The 16,679-nt window shown below is 44.7% G+C and overlaps 1 protein-coding gene across 1 annotated transcript; it reads left to right on the top strand.

Annotated features, from left to right (window-relative positions):
* The first annotated feature begins 560 nt into the window (after positions 1 to 560).
* On the top strand, positions 561 to 6,653 carry LOC306988368 (aerolysin-like protein). Its single transcript, XM_079593303.1, has 2 exons — positions 561 to 816; positions 5,386 to 6,653. Exon 2 carries the CDS (start codon positions 5,403 to 5,405, stop codon positions 6,348 to 6,350), a length of 948 nt encoding a protein of 315 aa, XP_079449429.1. The 5' UTR covers positions 561 to 816; positions 5,386 to 5,402; the 3' UTR covers positions 6,351 to 6,653.
* Positions 6,654 to 16,679: the final 10,026 nt, after the last annotated feature.

The following is a 16,679-nucleotide window of genomic DNA, read 5'->3' as shown; positions in this document are numbered from 1 at the left end:
CAGGTGTAGTGGTGAAGGCACTGTAGTGATAGTATAGGATTTTAAAACGAATTGTTTTAATACAGCGCCTTGAGGGTCAACAAAAACTCGGCGCGACTGATCATTATTCGCACGAACGAATTTTAAGAGTTCTGCTTTTTAGAACACAATTTAAAGCGAAACTATCATGAGCTAAGCAATCCTTGCTGTAGTTAGAACATTAAAACACAGCATGCCACAGGACAATTGTTCAATCCACAAAAAATATTTATATTTAAATTAATAATAAAAAATGTTGTAACTTTTGGATAGGCCTAATTATTTCATGAAAGTTCAGTAGGCTACTTAACTCATTTAATGAGAGCAGCATATTTAATCTAAATGTGTAGGCCTATAGGCTATCAGATTTTCAAGTTTAAATCATCCTGTTTACTTTATTACTTTGCTCACTAAAGAGTGCGTGTTGTCTATCCGTGCGTATTTGCGCCGCCGAGATATTTGTTTCATAAATCCCGCCAGATATTGGCTCCTCCCTATTGGAGTCAACCATTTACAAAAAACAGAGGGAGTATGAAAGTTTTACGGTGCTCAAGTCAACTCGCACCCATAATCAACACTAAAAAAATTAATAAAACTATAAAATTCATACCAATATCAATGAATATAAACCCAACAACATTTCCCACATCACACACACATGTAAGCTAGTATCACCGGTCCGGGTGGCGCCATTATTGGCGAAGACCTTGACCGTATAAATACCGGAAGCCCTCATTACCAAGCACGTCTTATCTTCGTCTCCTTCGCACCTGGAATCAGACAACACAAACTAATTAGGTAATTATACTTAAATGTATGTGTATGCGGTGTGAGTTTATATAGCGGGGCGATGATCTTTGAATTTGAATGAACAATTGATATGGGTCCATAACGAGGCAAATTAAAATGCGTGTCAGAGCCAGTCCTGCCACTCTTCATAAAATGTATTTGCATTCAGTATTTGCACTCCTGACTGTACATTTAGGTAGGGCAGATTCTGGGTCTTCAGGTGATAAACATTTCGTATTTCTAATCGCTGAACACAGACACACTTTCGGCAGAATTCTAATGTCCTCTGTGTTATTCAGCCTGAGGGTGGCGCTCTAATATGATGACTGACTTTAGTATACCACAAACGCATAAATCTTTAAGAATTGCTTTAATGTAGTATTTATTGTCTCCGAATGTTTTAGAATGTTGCAAGTTCTCAGAACAAACATATAACAAACACCAGACTAATGTACACCAGGTTCACATAAGCTGCGAATGCTTTGCCCTGTCATTTTTGACCAGGTGTAGAAAAAAACGTAATAAATAAATAAAAAACACAATTTTATATATCACACAAATTTTTTTTTTGAGAAGTTGTTAAACTGGGTGAGTAAAGTCATTACATTTTAGTCCAGTGCAGTAACATTAACTATTTTTGGGAACGGGAAAATCCTAGAGTGCCCACACACTCTTCAACATGTTTTACGCTAAACGATAGGCCCTATACTTTTGTTGTGAACGATATGTAGATTTTATTATTACACACAAAAAAGTTATCCTAAGGGAATGTTGCGACAGATAGGAGGGCTTCTTTACGACACTACCATAGTATTTAATAGTAGTATTGAGTGATGGTATATTGTCTAAAGAAAGTAAAAAATGTTTTTTTTCTTTGGCTTTCTGGTTTTACCAGTTATTATAAGACTTAAATTGTAATGACTATTATAACTGCATGTTGCCTATATAATGCGGATATTATCCTTTTTAATTAATAAATCATATAATATAAATCATTTAATTATTAATATTGTTAGTAGTGTTCTTTCTATCGCTGCCAGATTAATCTTGTTCTTTAATGATACTGTATGACTGCTGTGTGCCTAATGATGATATAACCCATTTTAAAGAATGATGGTAAAAAAAATATCATATAATTTTAATGAATTAAATGTATATTAAATTTTAAATTAAGTTTAGTGTAATCTTAAAAGTATTTGTTGCACCCTGTAGCATTCGCGCTTCTTCCACAGTAAAGCACATTCCACAAACAATGCCGTCCTACTGTACGTTTACTAGCGATATATAACTAACAGTTTCTAATACTTTGCATTAGATTATCCAACCCAATTTTCTGCCACTGCGTGTAGGCTATATATAGCACAAGTCATTTTCATTTGGCATGCTCTTTATACGCAAAAAGTAATCTTATGTGTAGGGCTGGGCGATATGGCCAAAAAAAAATATCACGATATTTTTTTTTATATCAGTCGATATCGATAATTATCGATAAATGTCAAATCTTTATTTATTTCAAGTTTAAAGACAGATTTGTACTCCTAAGTGAAAGCTGTAGAAACCAGAGCGTTGTGTTTTTAAACTACTCTTTATTGTCAGAACATATCATGACAAACACTTGCCAAACAGGTGAACATTCACAAATCCGAGGTAGAACATTCTAACATTTGACATTTTTCCTTAACAAAATAAATATCTTTATTTCAGTAGTATTAGCTTGAGTTAGGATGCAGATTTACTTTATACAATTTATGTTCATTAACAAAAACAGTAAAATCTGTTTAAAAAAAAGTAACAACATTATTTTTATTTGGTAAAATGTAATATTCTTTAGTTTTATTAAAATTAACCATTGGTCATCCAGCATCATGCATTTAGATAATGATAACCACAGATAAAATGTAACTTTATGGTTTCTATTGTAACTTTATGGTTTCTATTGTAACTTTATGGTTTCTATGTGAGAATAGTGTGTACAATACAATATTCACATATTGTGACGTTTCTATGGTATTTATGAAAACCAGTAACTTAGCCTAAATACATTATTAAAAACTGTAATTATATTCCATTAGTCCTTTAATACATTGTCTACATTAATAATATTATACAATTCAATATATAAATATATATCCCACATTTCATGGTGCAGTTAATATTACTAGGCTAACGTTACAGTAACGTTAACGTTAAATCCGTGGTAAATGATGGGAATTTGTAGACGGAAAAGCTTCTGACTGTATCGTTGCGCACAGTGCTTCTCCTGTTCGTCAGCGCGGTCTCATCTGCCTTTAAACTGGTTTAAATCACTGAGACATTTGTGTTCCTCGCTGAATTCAAGCGCTATCACTGGATCTAGTGACCGAGGCCGATCAGAGTAAACGCGTCTGTCAGTGAGCTCGCGCTCGCGCTGCCGTTTCAAGGGGGTAATCCATCCGCCGGAAACTGAAGCCTCCGCGGGCGCCGCCATTGTAGCAGAACTTCACCTGCTGTTAGCATTCCATTGACTCCCATTCATTTTTGCGTCACTTTGACAGCGAATAACTTTACATCTGAGGGGTCCAAATACTCCATTTGTCCATTATTTATTTCTAAAGAAACTCGACAATGTATAAAAGGCTCCATTACCTTGTACCTTACGTTATGGCCCCGTAGAAGCCGTTTTTGTAAAAAATAGGCTAACGATTGCGTCATAACTCACGCGACTCTCTGTCGCACTGTAGAGAAATTACCGTATAGACCGGCGGAGAAGCTCACGCCCAATCGGGGGGACGTGGAGGCATAAAGTCCGATAAAGTGAAGGGAGTAGCCCACAGAGAGTAATAAAGTTGATCCTACTGTTAGCTCATGGACAGCTAATGCTCACGCTCTCCGTCTCTGCGAGATTCGGAAGGGAATGATTCAGATTTCTCTCGGCACAGCTACTAGAAGACTGACAACTGTTTAGACACGTTGCTCACGTGTTCAAGCTCAGTTTGAGCCTGCGCAGTTCGCCTGGCGATCAGGAAGTGAGTGCTTCAAATGGGCTTCACTTTTCTCCGTTGAAGTCTATGGGGTCGCTGTGTCCATCTTATATACTGTCTATGTGCCGTTTGGACTTTGAGCCGAGCGGATAAACGGTCCGTGTGACGCGCGCGGTTCAAATTAGATTCGTTCCGCTTTTGGCGCAAAAACATTATCGAACATTTATCGAACTCTTGATATCGTTTTATCGAGAAATTATATCGCGATAATTATCGTTATCGTTTTATCGCCCAGCCCTACTTATGTGCATAGGCCGGTGAATAATGTTCCAGTTGACTTTAATTGTTTATCTAGAAGCAACAGCATTCAATCAGGTTGATTTAAGTTAAAGTTGGTTTAGAATGGTATGGGTATGTTTAGCAAAAGGTGGTGTGATTGGTTTGCCATGTTTTTTTCATGCGCGTGAAAAAGTGAAACGCACTTCAGACACACACCTGATTCAAGACGGCTTATTAGTAGATACTCCAAGACCCAAAATGAATTTAGCATCCGTTAAGAAAGAAATCCAGAGTGTTGTTGCCTCAAACTGTGTTGGGAAACACTGCAATAAAGTATAAAGCTGATGCTAATTAGAGATGTTCCGATACCCTTTTTCCCTTCCCGATTCTGATACCTGGACTCAGGGTATCGGCCGATACCGAGTACTGATCCGATACCTGGGTGTGTATCTATACAGCTGCAATTCATACTAGCCCTGTATGAATTGATATAATTATTTTATGGTGTGCTTCAGACATATCCCTTAATAAAACATGTACAACTACACACAGTGAACTAGAATATTTTTTATTATCTGACATACATTTCACAGTGGTATATTGTTTATTTTTAAGAGAAAAATAACTTCAAATGCAGCCACAAATCTAATACTGTAAACTGAAAAAGGTATTTTAATTTTACAATATAACTTAACTGTATAAAAAAACAGTACAACAAATAAATCTAGGAATAAAAAAAATTAAATATGAATAATTTAAGAAAATAATCTCTTTAAAACTTAAAGATGACGGCGCCACTGTGCCTCACCCAGTGTGCTTGTCAAACTCAGTAAAGACAGCGGGGTCGCGTCGCAGCTCCAGATGTCGATAGTAAAGCTGATTGTTTGCACATCTTTTAGTTTACATGAACTGTGTTCACGCACTGTCTCGAATAGCTTAGGGAGTGCTCCAAATGTTCAATTAAGCGGCAAAATCCAACGTTTTTGACCGACAGTGGCTGGTAATCCAGAACAATAACTGCTAGCGCGTGCATTTTTATTTCTTCTTCGCTGCTTTAAACGGTGGTTGCTTGTGGCGACACAGCACAACTCCCTGTGTTGCCGCGGGCAACCACTGTTTAGAGCAGCGAAGAAGACTTGATCTCCGATTTGCAGCGTTAAGCAAAGCTAGCGTGCAACAATAACTAGGTAACGTTGTTGTTTATGAAAATGGTATCGGATGGGTACAAGTACTCGCCGATACCGATGCCAGCATTTTTATTGTTAGCGGCAGCATTTCTGATACTAGTATCGGAATCGGAACATCTCTAATGCTAATTCTGTTCTGTGATTATTTTCAGATCGATTTAATTCAAAGATGTCCTACCCAACAACTCTAACGCTAATTGGTGGAAACTCTGGGGGTGCATTCTCATTGACTGGTGAGCACAACGGTGCCAGTTTAGAGCGGATCGGAGTCTGGGTGGGAGGATGGCAAGTGAGGGGTGTCAAGGTTTGGCTTTCAGACGGGAGAGTTCAAGGTTTTGGAGAAGCAGCCGGACCGTATCAAGAGTACCATTTCCAGGCTGGTGAGTGCTTCACCTCACTGTCCCTGTGGGGGAACGGAGTGGGAACGCGTCTCGGAGCCATTAAATTCAAGACCAACCAGGGGAGAGAATTTTTTGCGAAGATGACCGATTGGGGTTTAAAAACCGAATATCCCATTGATGTCGGCTCTGGATATTGTTTGGGAGTTGTAGGAAGATGTGGGGCAGACATTGACCACATGGGATTCATGTTCCTCAATGCAGTTCAATCGGCAGTTCTCACCAATGTCAACTATCCCACTATGAACCAACTGATACCACAAGTGGCCGTAGATGGAATCAAATCCATCTCTTTCAGGAACGACTCCTCCAACACTCAGAAACAAAAAGTTGAAACCTCAAAGAAAATAACCAACAAATCCTCATGGTCTGTGAGTGAAAGTTTAACTAAAACATTTAGTTTGGAAGTGAAGGCTGGGATTCCAAAGATTGCAGATGTTACTGTGGGATTCAGTGTCACTTCTGGATCAACAAGCACTTATAGTCAGGAGCAGACCGAAGAGAGGACCGAAACTCTGTCTACCGATATAGATGTGCCACCATGGAGGAATGTGGATGTTGTCATCACCATTGGCAGAGCCGCTTTTGACCTGCCTTACACTGGCACAGTGCAGATCACCTGCAAGAACGGCAGTGTGTTACAGTATGAAACCCAGGGCACATACAAAGGCATCACTCACACTGATTTCAAAGTGAACACTAAAGAATCTGCTCTGTGATGTTAAGACAGATTGCACATGTAACACAAGTTCTTTGATTACATCGAAGTTTGTCAATCATGTATCAATTGCTGCTCTTCATTTAAGCCTCATTGTAGTTTTTGGGTGTTTAGGGGAAAACTGGTGATTATTCAACATTTGTTGTTTTCAAATATTCGTATGGTACCAGGACACAAATATGCATATAGCTTCAAACTTTGTGTAATCACTTTAAAATGGTCTCTAGAAACCAATTCTGTAATGTTTTAATGACATTTATTTAAAAAAGAGAATTTATTAAATAAACCTTGTTGCAAGCAATGTTCCCTCGAATAATTTTTTTGCTGAGCAAAACTTTTCTCTATTGGGTGGACATAATAACATAAGCAAACACATTCCTTATACCAGACCTGAACATACACACAAATATGGTTCCATCATGTAGTTGTAATTTTCTCTAAGTGAACAAAGGTTGGAAACAACTTGAGTGTGATCAAAAGAATAATACTTTTAAATTTCTTTCTTCTGAACACGAGAAGAAATGAAGAACGTAGGTAACCAAACAGGTGACCAAACCATTGACTTCCATAGACTTTTTTTTTAAAATAAAGTTTTGTTTTTTCTACTGTGGAAGTCAATGAGGTCCCTCAACTATGGAAGTTTGTTTCCACCACAGAATAAAACATTTTAAAATATAATTGTGACTTAACGTCTCGCAATTCTGACTTTTTCTCAGAATTCTCTAATTCTAAGGAAAAAAAGACTGACCTTTTTCCTTCGAATTGCGACTTTATACCTCCTAATTGTGAAGTCGCAATTTTTATAATTTTTTTATTATTATGTGGTGGAAACGAGCTTCCATAATCAACTGTCTGGTTACCAATGTTCTTCAAAATATCATCTGGTGTTTTGCAGAAGAAAGAAATTTATACAAATTTGAAACTACTTCAGGGTGAGTAAATGAGTTTAAGTGAACCATTTGTTTAATGTGAGTTGACTCTTGACGTTACTTGAAACCACTGAAAAGAAACGATTCAATTTGTCCAGTTGTTTACAGTCCTGTTAACTAATTCTTTACTGAGATATAATTTTTTGTTTTAAATCTTGCAGAACAGTTAAATTCTTAATAATTTACAGAGTCACACAGCCTGGGTTATTTGGATCTCACGGACACAAACTCACCAGTCTGATCTTGGTCAGAGGGTGTAGAGTTAACTAATACCTCTTTAGTTAGTTGCCTATGGCTCACTCATACAAAAAAGTGTAGTTTATTTAGTTCCGTACAAATCTGCCAAGTCAGTGATAGACAGATAGCCTCGGTTACGTATGTAACCCTCGTTTCCTGAAGGAGGGAACTGAGAAACCACATCAGGGACTGACGAATAGGAATCTCGCTAGAGAGGCAAATCTACTTTGAGTGTAACTAAACAAGCCAAGGCACATTGGCATGTGATATTTGCATCAGCTGCTCTGCCTCGCAGCGCGGGTATATAATGAGCAGAAGGTGCACCTCATCTTCAGGTTTTCTCTGAGGAGCCAAGCTGGTGACCCAGCGGGGTACAGCAACTGTGGTAACGGAACGTGACATCTCCGAGGTGTACATACGTAACCGAGACGTTCCCTTTCAGTCAGTCACATTCGACGCCATTTCGGTGACCGACAAATAGGAATCCCTACCAAAGCGCAAAAACGTTTTCCCCCCTTCCAGTGCACAGCTTCCTGATCCCTCCTGCCTATTAGGGCTGACGATGGGACAGGGCTTACACAGAGTGTGTCAATCACTGCTGTCCTGCAAAACCCATTCAGTAATACTATTGGATAACACTGGGGAAGTGTGCCCCTTTTACTTGAAAGGGAATGCTGCATGGAGTTTTACAGCTGGATTAACCACGTAGGGCCAAACTACATATGGGATGTTTCGGGGGGCAGCTCTAGCCTCACAAGGGGGTTTTCCTCAAGGGAAAGAGACAGGCTTCCGTTTAGGAGCTAACTGTGAAAGAATGCACATATGGGATCCCCTCTGGGTCACACATATCGGCCATATAAACCCGGAGCCTCTCAGTGCCTCTACCTGTTTGAGGTGAGAACACAGGAGGACACCGGCTCAACACAAAGTAGAATCTAGCGTGTTAGGTGTCGCCAGCCCGCAGCTCAACAAATATATTTTAGCGACGTGCCCCGCGCCAATGCCCGGGAGAATGCAACACTTCTAGTAGGGTGGGCTTTCTGGTAGGGTTTCATCTGGAACGTGCATGTTGCACCTCGACTCAGACCTGGACAAGAATGTGGGCAAATGGTTTTACGTCTTATCAAATGTCACTTTATTCACACAGAACAGTGCAGTTTTTAACAAAAATCATGCAAAAGTTTAATAAACATTTCCCAAATTCAAGTCCCGACCCAAAGCATCATCATGCCATCAACTTTTTATTACAGTTTAAAAAAAAAAATACAGAGAAAAACGTACTCGGTTACTAACGTAACCTCGGTTCTCTCTAGGAGAGGGAACGAGTACTGCGTCGAAAGAACGCTACGGGAAAGTATTTCTTTGTCGAGATTGAAGCCTAAAAATTAATCCTTAATTTTGTAAACATGTAAAACGCTTTTCTGTAGCATACAACCTTAGGCGGAGCAATATCGCTCACCCATTGGCTGCTCCGCCAGAAAAGCACAGCCTATGCGAGGCCAGAGACGCTGACCAATGAGGACGCTTCGCACCCATTCTGCGTCATCTCCCGCCGAAACAGGCGTGGCCTAGGCCTATAAATACGAGCATAGCTGTCTAACACACCGATTTTCGTCACGAAAGCGACGCAGCGTGGGCACGCACGGCATGAGACGCAGTACTCGTTCCCTCTCCTAGAGAGAACCGAGGTTACGTTAGTAACCGAGTACGTTCTCTTACGTAGAGTTCTCTCGTACTGCGTCGAAAGAACGCTACGGGAACCCCATGTAAAACGCCGTGCGTGCTCTTGGACCGACACAGACACCTAAGGGCGCGCGCGCCCTGGCATACAAGTGCCTACCCCAAGAAGTATAGGGAGAGCGGCTAAAATAGCATCATCCCTTTATAGTAGTGCCTCTAAGGGCATAATAACATATATATGATTAATATAAATATATATATGAGGGGTAATAGCATGCTCATGGGACACCATGTCAGTGAGTGATGCTTAAACATTGAAGTGACCTGGGCCGCAACGCGGGGCAGGAACACCAAAACATAGTCTTCTAGACCGAGAGCAGTTTAGCCTGCAGCGCAGGAACCTCTAGGTTATAGAACCGTATAAATGTAGACGGGGAGGCCCAGCCTGCCGCCATACAGATATCTTGAAGCGAGATTCCACTATACCAAGCCCACGAAGAGGCCATGCCTCTCGTAGAATGTGCTCTGATGCCCAGGGGGCATTCCAAACCTCTAGATGCGTAGGCTAGCGCAATGGCATCCACTACCCATCGAGATAGACTCTGTTTCGTCGCGGCTCGCCCTTTAGAGCGCCCACTGAACGAAACAAAGAGCTGCTCCGTCTGTCGAAAAACAGCAGAGCGGGACACATAAGCTCTTAATGCCCTGACCGGGCAAAGGGAGCTATTTCCGTCCTCCGAGGCCGGCAGGGCCGACAGGGAGATGACCTGAGCCCTGAACGGTGTGTTGAGGGACTTAGGTACGTACCCATGCTTCGGTTTCAACACGACTACAGAGTCGTTTGGCCCGAACTCCATACAAGAAGCTCTAACTGAGAGCGCTTGCAAATCCCCCACACGCTTCACTGAAGCGAGAGCCAGAAGAAACACGGTCTTGAAAGACAGGTGTTTCATGTCAACTGAGTGAATAGGCTCGAAAGGGGCCCCTTTCATAGCGTTCAACACTGTAGAAAGGTCCCAAACGGGGACTGAAGGAGGCCTTGGAGGGTTTAACCTCCTGGCTCCTCTAAGGAAACGGACCACCAGGTCGTTTCTGCCCAGTGAATGGCCAAGCGTTGGATTAACAAACGCTGATATGGCAGCCACATAGACTTTGAGCGTGGATGGGGTTCTTCCCTTATCCAACAGTTCTTGGAGGAAGGAGAGAATCTCCGTTTCCCCGCACTGGAGCGGTGACAGACCTTGGTCTGAACACCAGCCAGAGAACACCGACCATTTGGAAGCGTAGAGCCGTCTAGTAGACGGAGCCCTAGCCTGTTCGATCGTGTCTAACACTCCCTTTGGGAGGTTAGCGGGTACCCGTTTATGGCCCATACGTGTAGGGACCAGAGCTCCGGGCGAGGATGCAAAATCGAGCCCTTGGCCTGCGAGAGGAGGTCTCTCCTCACTGGAACCGGCCACGGGGCAGTACTCTTCAGCCGCATCAAAACTGGGAACCAGGGTTGATTCGTCCAGTATGGAGCGACTAGTAGCACCGAGCATCCGCTTTCCTTGATCCGCTCCAGCACTTGAGGCAGGAGTGAGACAGGAGGAAAAGCATAGAGCGGACGGCGGGGCCAGACACTGGCCAGCGCGTTCGTGCTCTTCGAAAAAAATTCTGGGCAGTGAGCGTTTTCCTGGCTTGCAAACAGGTCTATTTCCGCTCTGCCGAACGTTTCCCACAGCAGACGCACTGTCTGCGTGTGTAGGGACCACTCTCCTGTAGGAACGTTGTTCCGTGAGAGTCTGTCTGGGCCTACATTCAAGTGGCCTGGCACATGCGATGCTCTCAGCGAGCGCAGGTTGTGCTGGGCCCATACCAGTATGCGTTCCGCTAACCTGAATAGGTTTCGGGATCTCACGCCACCCTGGCGGTTTATGTAGGCTACTACCGACGTGTTGTCCGAACGGACCAGGACGTGGTGTCCTTTTATCCGGGGACAAAAACGCCTCAGCGCAAGGTCCACCGCCATCATTTCCAGGCAGTTTATGTGCGGTAGTTTGGTCCGTTCTGCCCACTGGCCAAAGAACGGTCTGCCGTCGAGCAGTGCTCCCCAGCCTGAGGTGGACGCGTCCGTGGACACCACCTTCAGGCTCGAGGAAGTCCCCAGGCTTACACCTGACCGGTACCAGTCTGACGCTCTCCATGGTGTCAGGGCTGAAATGCATTCCTGAGTGACCTTGAGGCGATAGCGACCGTGCAACCATGCTCGGCGCGGAACGCGCGCTTTCAACCAGAACTGCAGTGGGCGCATGCGCAGCAGGCCCAACTGCAGTACCGATGAGGCTGAGGCCATGAGGCCCAGCATTTTCTGAAATCTCTTGAGCGGCACTATATGGCCGCTGCGGAAGGATTTCGCCATTTGCAGGGTATTTTGCCTGCGCTGTGATGACAGCTGTGCTGTCATAGATAGCGAGTTCAGATCCAGTCCTAAAAAGGAGATCCTTTGACTGGGAAACAGTGAACTTTTCTCCCAATTGACTCTCAGACCTAAGCACTCGAGGTGATCGAGTATTAGTGTCCTGTGGTGAGCGAGTTCTGAAGGCGATTGAGCCAGAATCAGCCAATCGTCCAAATAGTTCAGAATTCGAACGCCTCGGAGTCTCAGGGGTGCCAGCGCCGCGTCCATGCACACTGTAAATGTACGAGGTGCTAGGGATAGGCCGAATGGCAGGACTGTGTACTGATATGCCCGGCCCTCGAAGGCGAATCTCAAAAATCGCCTGTGACGTGACGCAATTTGTATGTGAAAATACGCGTCTTTCAGATCTATCGCCATAAACCAGTCTCCTCGGCGAATCTGCGCGAGGATTTTTCTGGTCGTGAGCATTCTGAACTTTCGCTTTGTTAGCGCTTTGTTCAGACGCCTCAGATCTAAAATGGGTCTGAGACCCCCGTCCTTTTTCGGTACCAGGAAATATCTGCTGTACAGACCCCCTTCGCTCTGAGCTTGAGATAAAGGCTCTATGGCCCCTTTGCTCAATAGTTTCGCTATTTCGGCTCGAAGTAGATGTGCTACTTCTGTTTTTACCGTGGTTTCGACTTTCTCCGTGAAACGGGGTAGGCGTCGATGAAACTGCAGCGAATAGCCTCTTTTTATAGTCTCTAGCACCCATTCTGAGACCCCGGGAAGTCTTTCCCATGCATCTGCACGAGTGACTAGGGGTTGAATGTAATGTGGGCCCTGGTCGCGAAATGGCGGCGACACGAGAGCAACCGTGTGCTGTAACATGGACGCCGTGGCGTCTGAGGCGGGGGGCATGCTTAACACAGTATGCGTCCCGCGCGCGCTCTGTTCTCTGAGTTGCGAGAGAGCGCGCGGGGAGAGCCCCGTAGGGCTCGTTATGCTTGTGAATAAACGTGGGCGCTTGGTGGCGGGCACATTTATAACACCGGGGACACTGTGTTTGTGAACTGACTGACCGCTCGTTGGTTTCGTTTTTACAGAAACCGCGGAACGTGCAGTGTGTAGTGGTTGTGGGCACTGGACAGCGGGCACGCTCACTACATGTAAAGCACAATCGGCATGAGCCGATTTGATGTGTGCAAACCCTGTGTTGAACGGGGCTGTGCTTGTGTGAATGAATGGGCACTGGGTGGGCATTGCAGTTACACACATTACACCATCGGCCTTGGCCGGAACACCAGAAAATAAACTCTTTTTTCGATTTATCTGGGTCGCCGTGAAAACGGCGTTTGTGTGCAGGCAAACGGGCTTTACGGCCGGTTTGTTGGCTGCTGAATACACTGGTACAAACACGGAACTTAGGGCTGTACAAGCGGGAATCTTGGGTGGAAGTCCGGCCGCGGCGGGACCCGAACACCGTCTTTTTCCTAGCATAGCTAGGATGGCGCCGAGGCCTCGGGCTTGAGTGTTACCTTGGGCCGAGGACCACGCGGTGGCGGGCGGCGTCCGGCGGAGCGAGACCGTGGTCTCTCTCGGGCCTGTTGCTGCTGGGCCTGTGCGGCGGGCGCGGGGCGCTGCTGAGTTCGGGCAGGCGGCTGTTTAGGGCGGCCTGTTGCGGAACTGGAGCGCTTTGGCAGGAAATGTTTCATGGCCTGCGAAGTCTTCTGTACCTCGGCGAATCGGTCCGCGAAGTCCTTCACGGAAGATCCGAAGAGGCCAGTCGTCGAAACGGGAGCGTCGAGGAACGCCGAGCGCTCCGACTCCGCCATTTCGGAGAGAGTTAGCCACAGATGTCTCTCGGAAACGGTAGCTGAGGCCATAATCCTGCCGATGGCGTGTGCGGCGGACTTTGTAGCACCAAGAGCTAGGTCTGTGGCGCTACGTAAGTCCGGAACACTGATCGCGCCCGGGCCTTCCTCGTCTAGCTTGCGGAGGACGTTGGCCTGGTGGATTTGAAGCACCGCCATGGTGTGCAGCGCCGATGCAGCTTGTCCAGCGGCGGAGTACACGCGGCCGTTCAACGCTGACGATGTGCGGCAAGCTCTGGATGGTAGGACTCCCTTAGCCCGCCGTCCAGCAGAGGGTGGGCAGAGGTGAGTCGCTACAGCTTCCTCGACCGGAGGGAGAGCGTGGTAGCCTCTGTCTCGAGCACCGTCCACTACGGAGAATGCTGGCGAGGCAGAAGTACGCACTCTGGCTGAAAATGGGGCCTTCCACGATTTCGCTACCTCTTCGTGAAGCTCAGGAAGAAATGGGGCGTGTCTGGAGGGTGGCGCAGCGCGGTCTCCAGAAAGGAAGCAGCCATCCAGCCGGTTAAAAGCAGGTTGTTCGGGCGTCGACCACTCGAGGCCGAGGCTCGACACGGCCTGTGTGAGCAGACGCATCAGCTCTGCCTCAACGCTGATCTTCCCTCCTCTGCGTTCCGGAACAGTGGGGGAGGGGAGGTCCACGGAGCTCGCCCATCCCTCGCTCTCCGAAGCGAGAAGCGAGCAGCAGTCGTCATCCCCCTCAGATACAGCTTGCTGGTCATCCTCCATAACGGACATAGCGGCGGGCTGCGGCTGTTGTCCGTCGGTGAGGGACTCGAGCGAAGCGTTGAGAGGAGCTAGCGGCGGTGGCGGCGGCGAGCTCCTCGTGGAGGGAGGTTCCGGGACCCGCTGAGCGCGGCGCTTCTTACGGCGCGGCGCTACAGGGGGTGGGTGAGCAGCTTCGGCAAATGATGCAAGGCGAGTCCGCAGAGTCGCGATGGGCATCATGTCGCAGTGATGGCAGCCGCGATAGCTGCATGTTCCTCGCCCAAGCAGGAAACACACAGCAGGTGGTGGTCCCCGTCGATGAGCGCGGCTCGGCAGGAGCCGCAGGAAACGCGAGACATCTTTAAAAAGACACTCGTGCTCTTTCTGTGAGAAAAAATGCGTGTTGCAGTAGGCGAACACACACACAAAACACACACAAAGCAAAAGGATATTCCACGCCGGAGAAGCGCAGCAGGGAACGGCGGCTGAAGGCGGCGAAGGCGGCGGCGACTTCAGATAAGGGCTCGTCCTGCTGAAGTGCTGTTCCAAACGGCTGTGGCGGCTCGAATCCAATTCAGCGATGCGTGCAGCTTCGTGAATTTTAGAAAATCGGTGTGTTAGACAGCTATGCTCGTATTTATAGGCCTAGGCCACGCCTGTTTCGGCGGGAGATGACGCAGAATGGGCGCGAAGCGTCCTCATTGGTCAGCGTCTCTGGCCTCGCATAGGCTGTGCTTTTCTGGCGGAGCAGCCAATGGGTGAGCGATATTGCTCCGCCTAAGGTTGTATGCTACAGAAAAGCGTTTTACATGTTTACAAAATTAAGGATTAATTTTTAGGCTTCAATCTCGACAAAGAAATACTTTCCCGTAGCGTTCTTTCGACGCAGTACGAGAGAACTCTACGTAAGAGAACTAGTGGTATTATTGAGAGATGAAGATAGATTTGAAACATGATGCTGATGGCACATGAAAATGATTGATATGGAAAAAAACTGATATATAATTTCTAAAATGTTCAATAAATAATTTTACTCAAGACTCAAATGGGTTTTTTATTCAGATTCTATTATTTAAAGAACTTGGATTTTCTTTTTTTGCACACAAAAGTTTCACCATTTAAACTTGTGCTATTATAACCTCCTGCAATGTTTCAAGCCGTTTGCTCTATTACACACTACGTGCTTATCTTTGAAATATACTTACATCTGATGAACTCCTTCCCCAGATCAGCTCGTCAGGCTACAAGTCAGAAAAATTAGAAATGTTTGATTGAAACCCCGGAAGATTTGCATCTCCCCCGAAATGACCATATATGGCACAACACCCTCGTTTTATGCATTAACGTCAACTGCATTTTTATATTCCCATCCATGCGATACCACGTTTAACACAAGACATTAGGAAAATATAAGATAAGGACTATGTGCCGTCACAATACAATAGGCCTACTAAAAATCATTCATATCCTTACCTTGTTTTAGAATACATAAATCATTAAAATACATTTCAGAGAAAGTTTACAGAGAAGAGTTAATCTCTAATCTTTAATTTCCACTGGCCAAATATTAGGCAATGTTTAATTGATTTAAGCAAATCTAATGCATGCAATTTTTGCCTGTGAGGTAAACATGTATTTAATGATGGTTTATATGTGTTTTAATGGAAACAGATGGGCCTTATTTTTTGCAGCATGTAAATAATTGTCTGACTCGTCACTGACAAAAAAATTAAAATAATAAAAATTGCATATCCTACAGTTTCCTTCAAATTCTATCCTTCAAATACAATTGTATTTTCATAATATTGGGAAGACCCCAAAAATGGTTAGCCTATCATTAAGCTATACTGTCTGTGCAGGACACACTCAGACTGTCATCGGACTTATTCAAACAAGTGTAGCCTATTCTGTGACCCTATAGGCGCTGTAGTATATGATTGGATAGGAGTAAATCGGGTTATTTTAATACAGCGCCTATAGGGTCACAAAATTCGGGGAGACAGCATTCGGCGCGACTCCTGATCATTATTCGCACGAACGAATTTTAAGAGTTCTGCTTTTTAGAACACAATTTATGAGACACGGAACTATCATGAGCTAAGCAATCCTTGCTGTAGTTAAAACATTAAAACACAGCATGCCACAGGACAATTGTTCAAACGCAGAGCATCCACTAAAATTTTTTATATTTAAATGAATAATAATAAAAACATTTAACTTTTGGATAGGCCTAATTATTTCATGAAAGTTCAGTAGGCTACTTAAAGAGAGTGGCATATTTAATCTAACTGTGTTAGATTAACAGATTTTCAGATTTTCACATTTAAATCATCCTGTTTACTTCATTACTTGCTCACTAAAAAGTGCGTTGTCTAGTATCCGGGCGTATTTGCGCCGCCTAGTAATTTTTTCATAAATCCCGCCAGATATTGGCTCCTCCCTATTGGAGTCAACCATTTACAAAAAACAGAGGGAGTATGAAAGTTTTACGGTTCTCAAGTCAACTCGCACCCATAATAAAC

This window comes from Phoxinus phoxinus, assembly GCF_949152265.1.
Source record: "Phoxinus phoxinus genome assembly, chromosome: 2".
NCBI lineage: Eukaryota > Metazoa > Chordata > Actinopteri > Cypriniformes > Leuciscidae > Phoxinus > Phoxinus phoxinus.
This window is presented reverse-complemented; position numbering and strand designations above follow the sequence as displayed.

Excerpts from the sequence above, each read along its gene's own strand:
- LOC306988368 (XM_079593303.1), top strand. The coding sequence starts at position 5,403 with ATGTCCTACCCAACAACTCTAACGCTAATTGGTGGAAACTCTGGGGGT.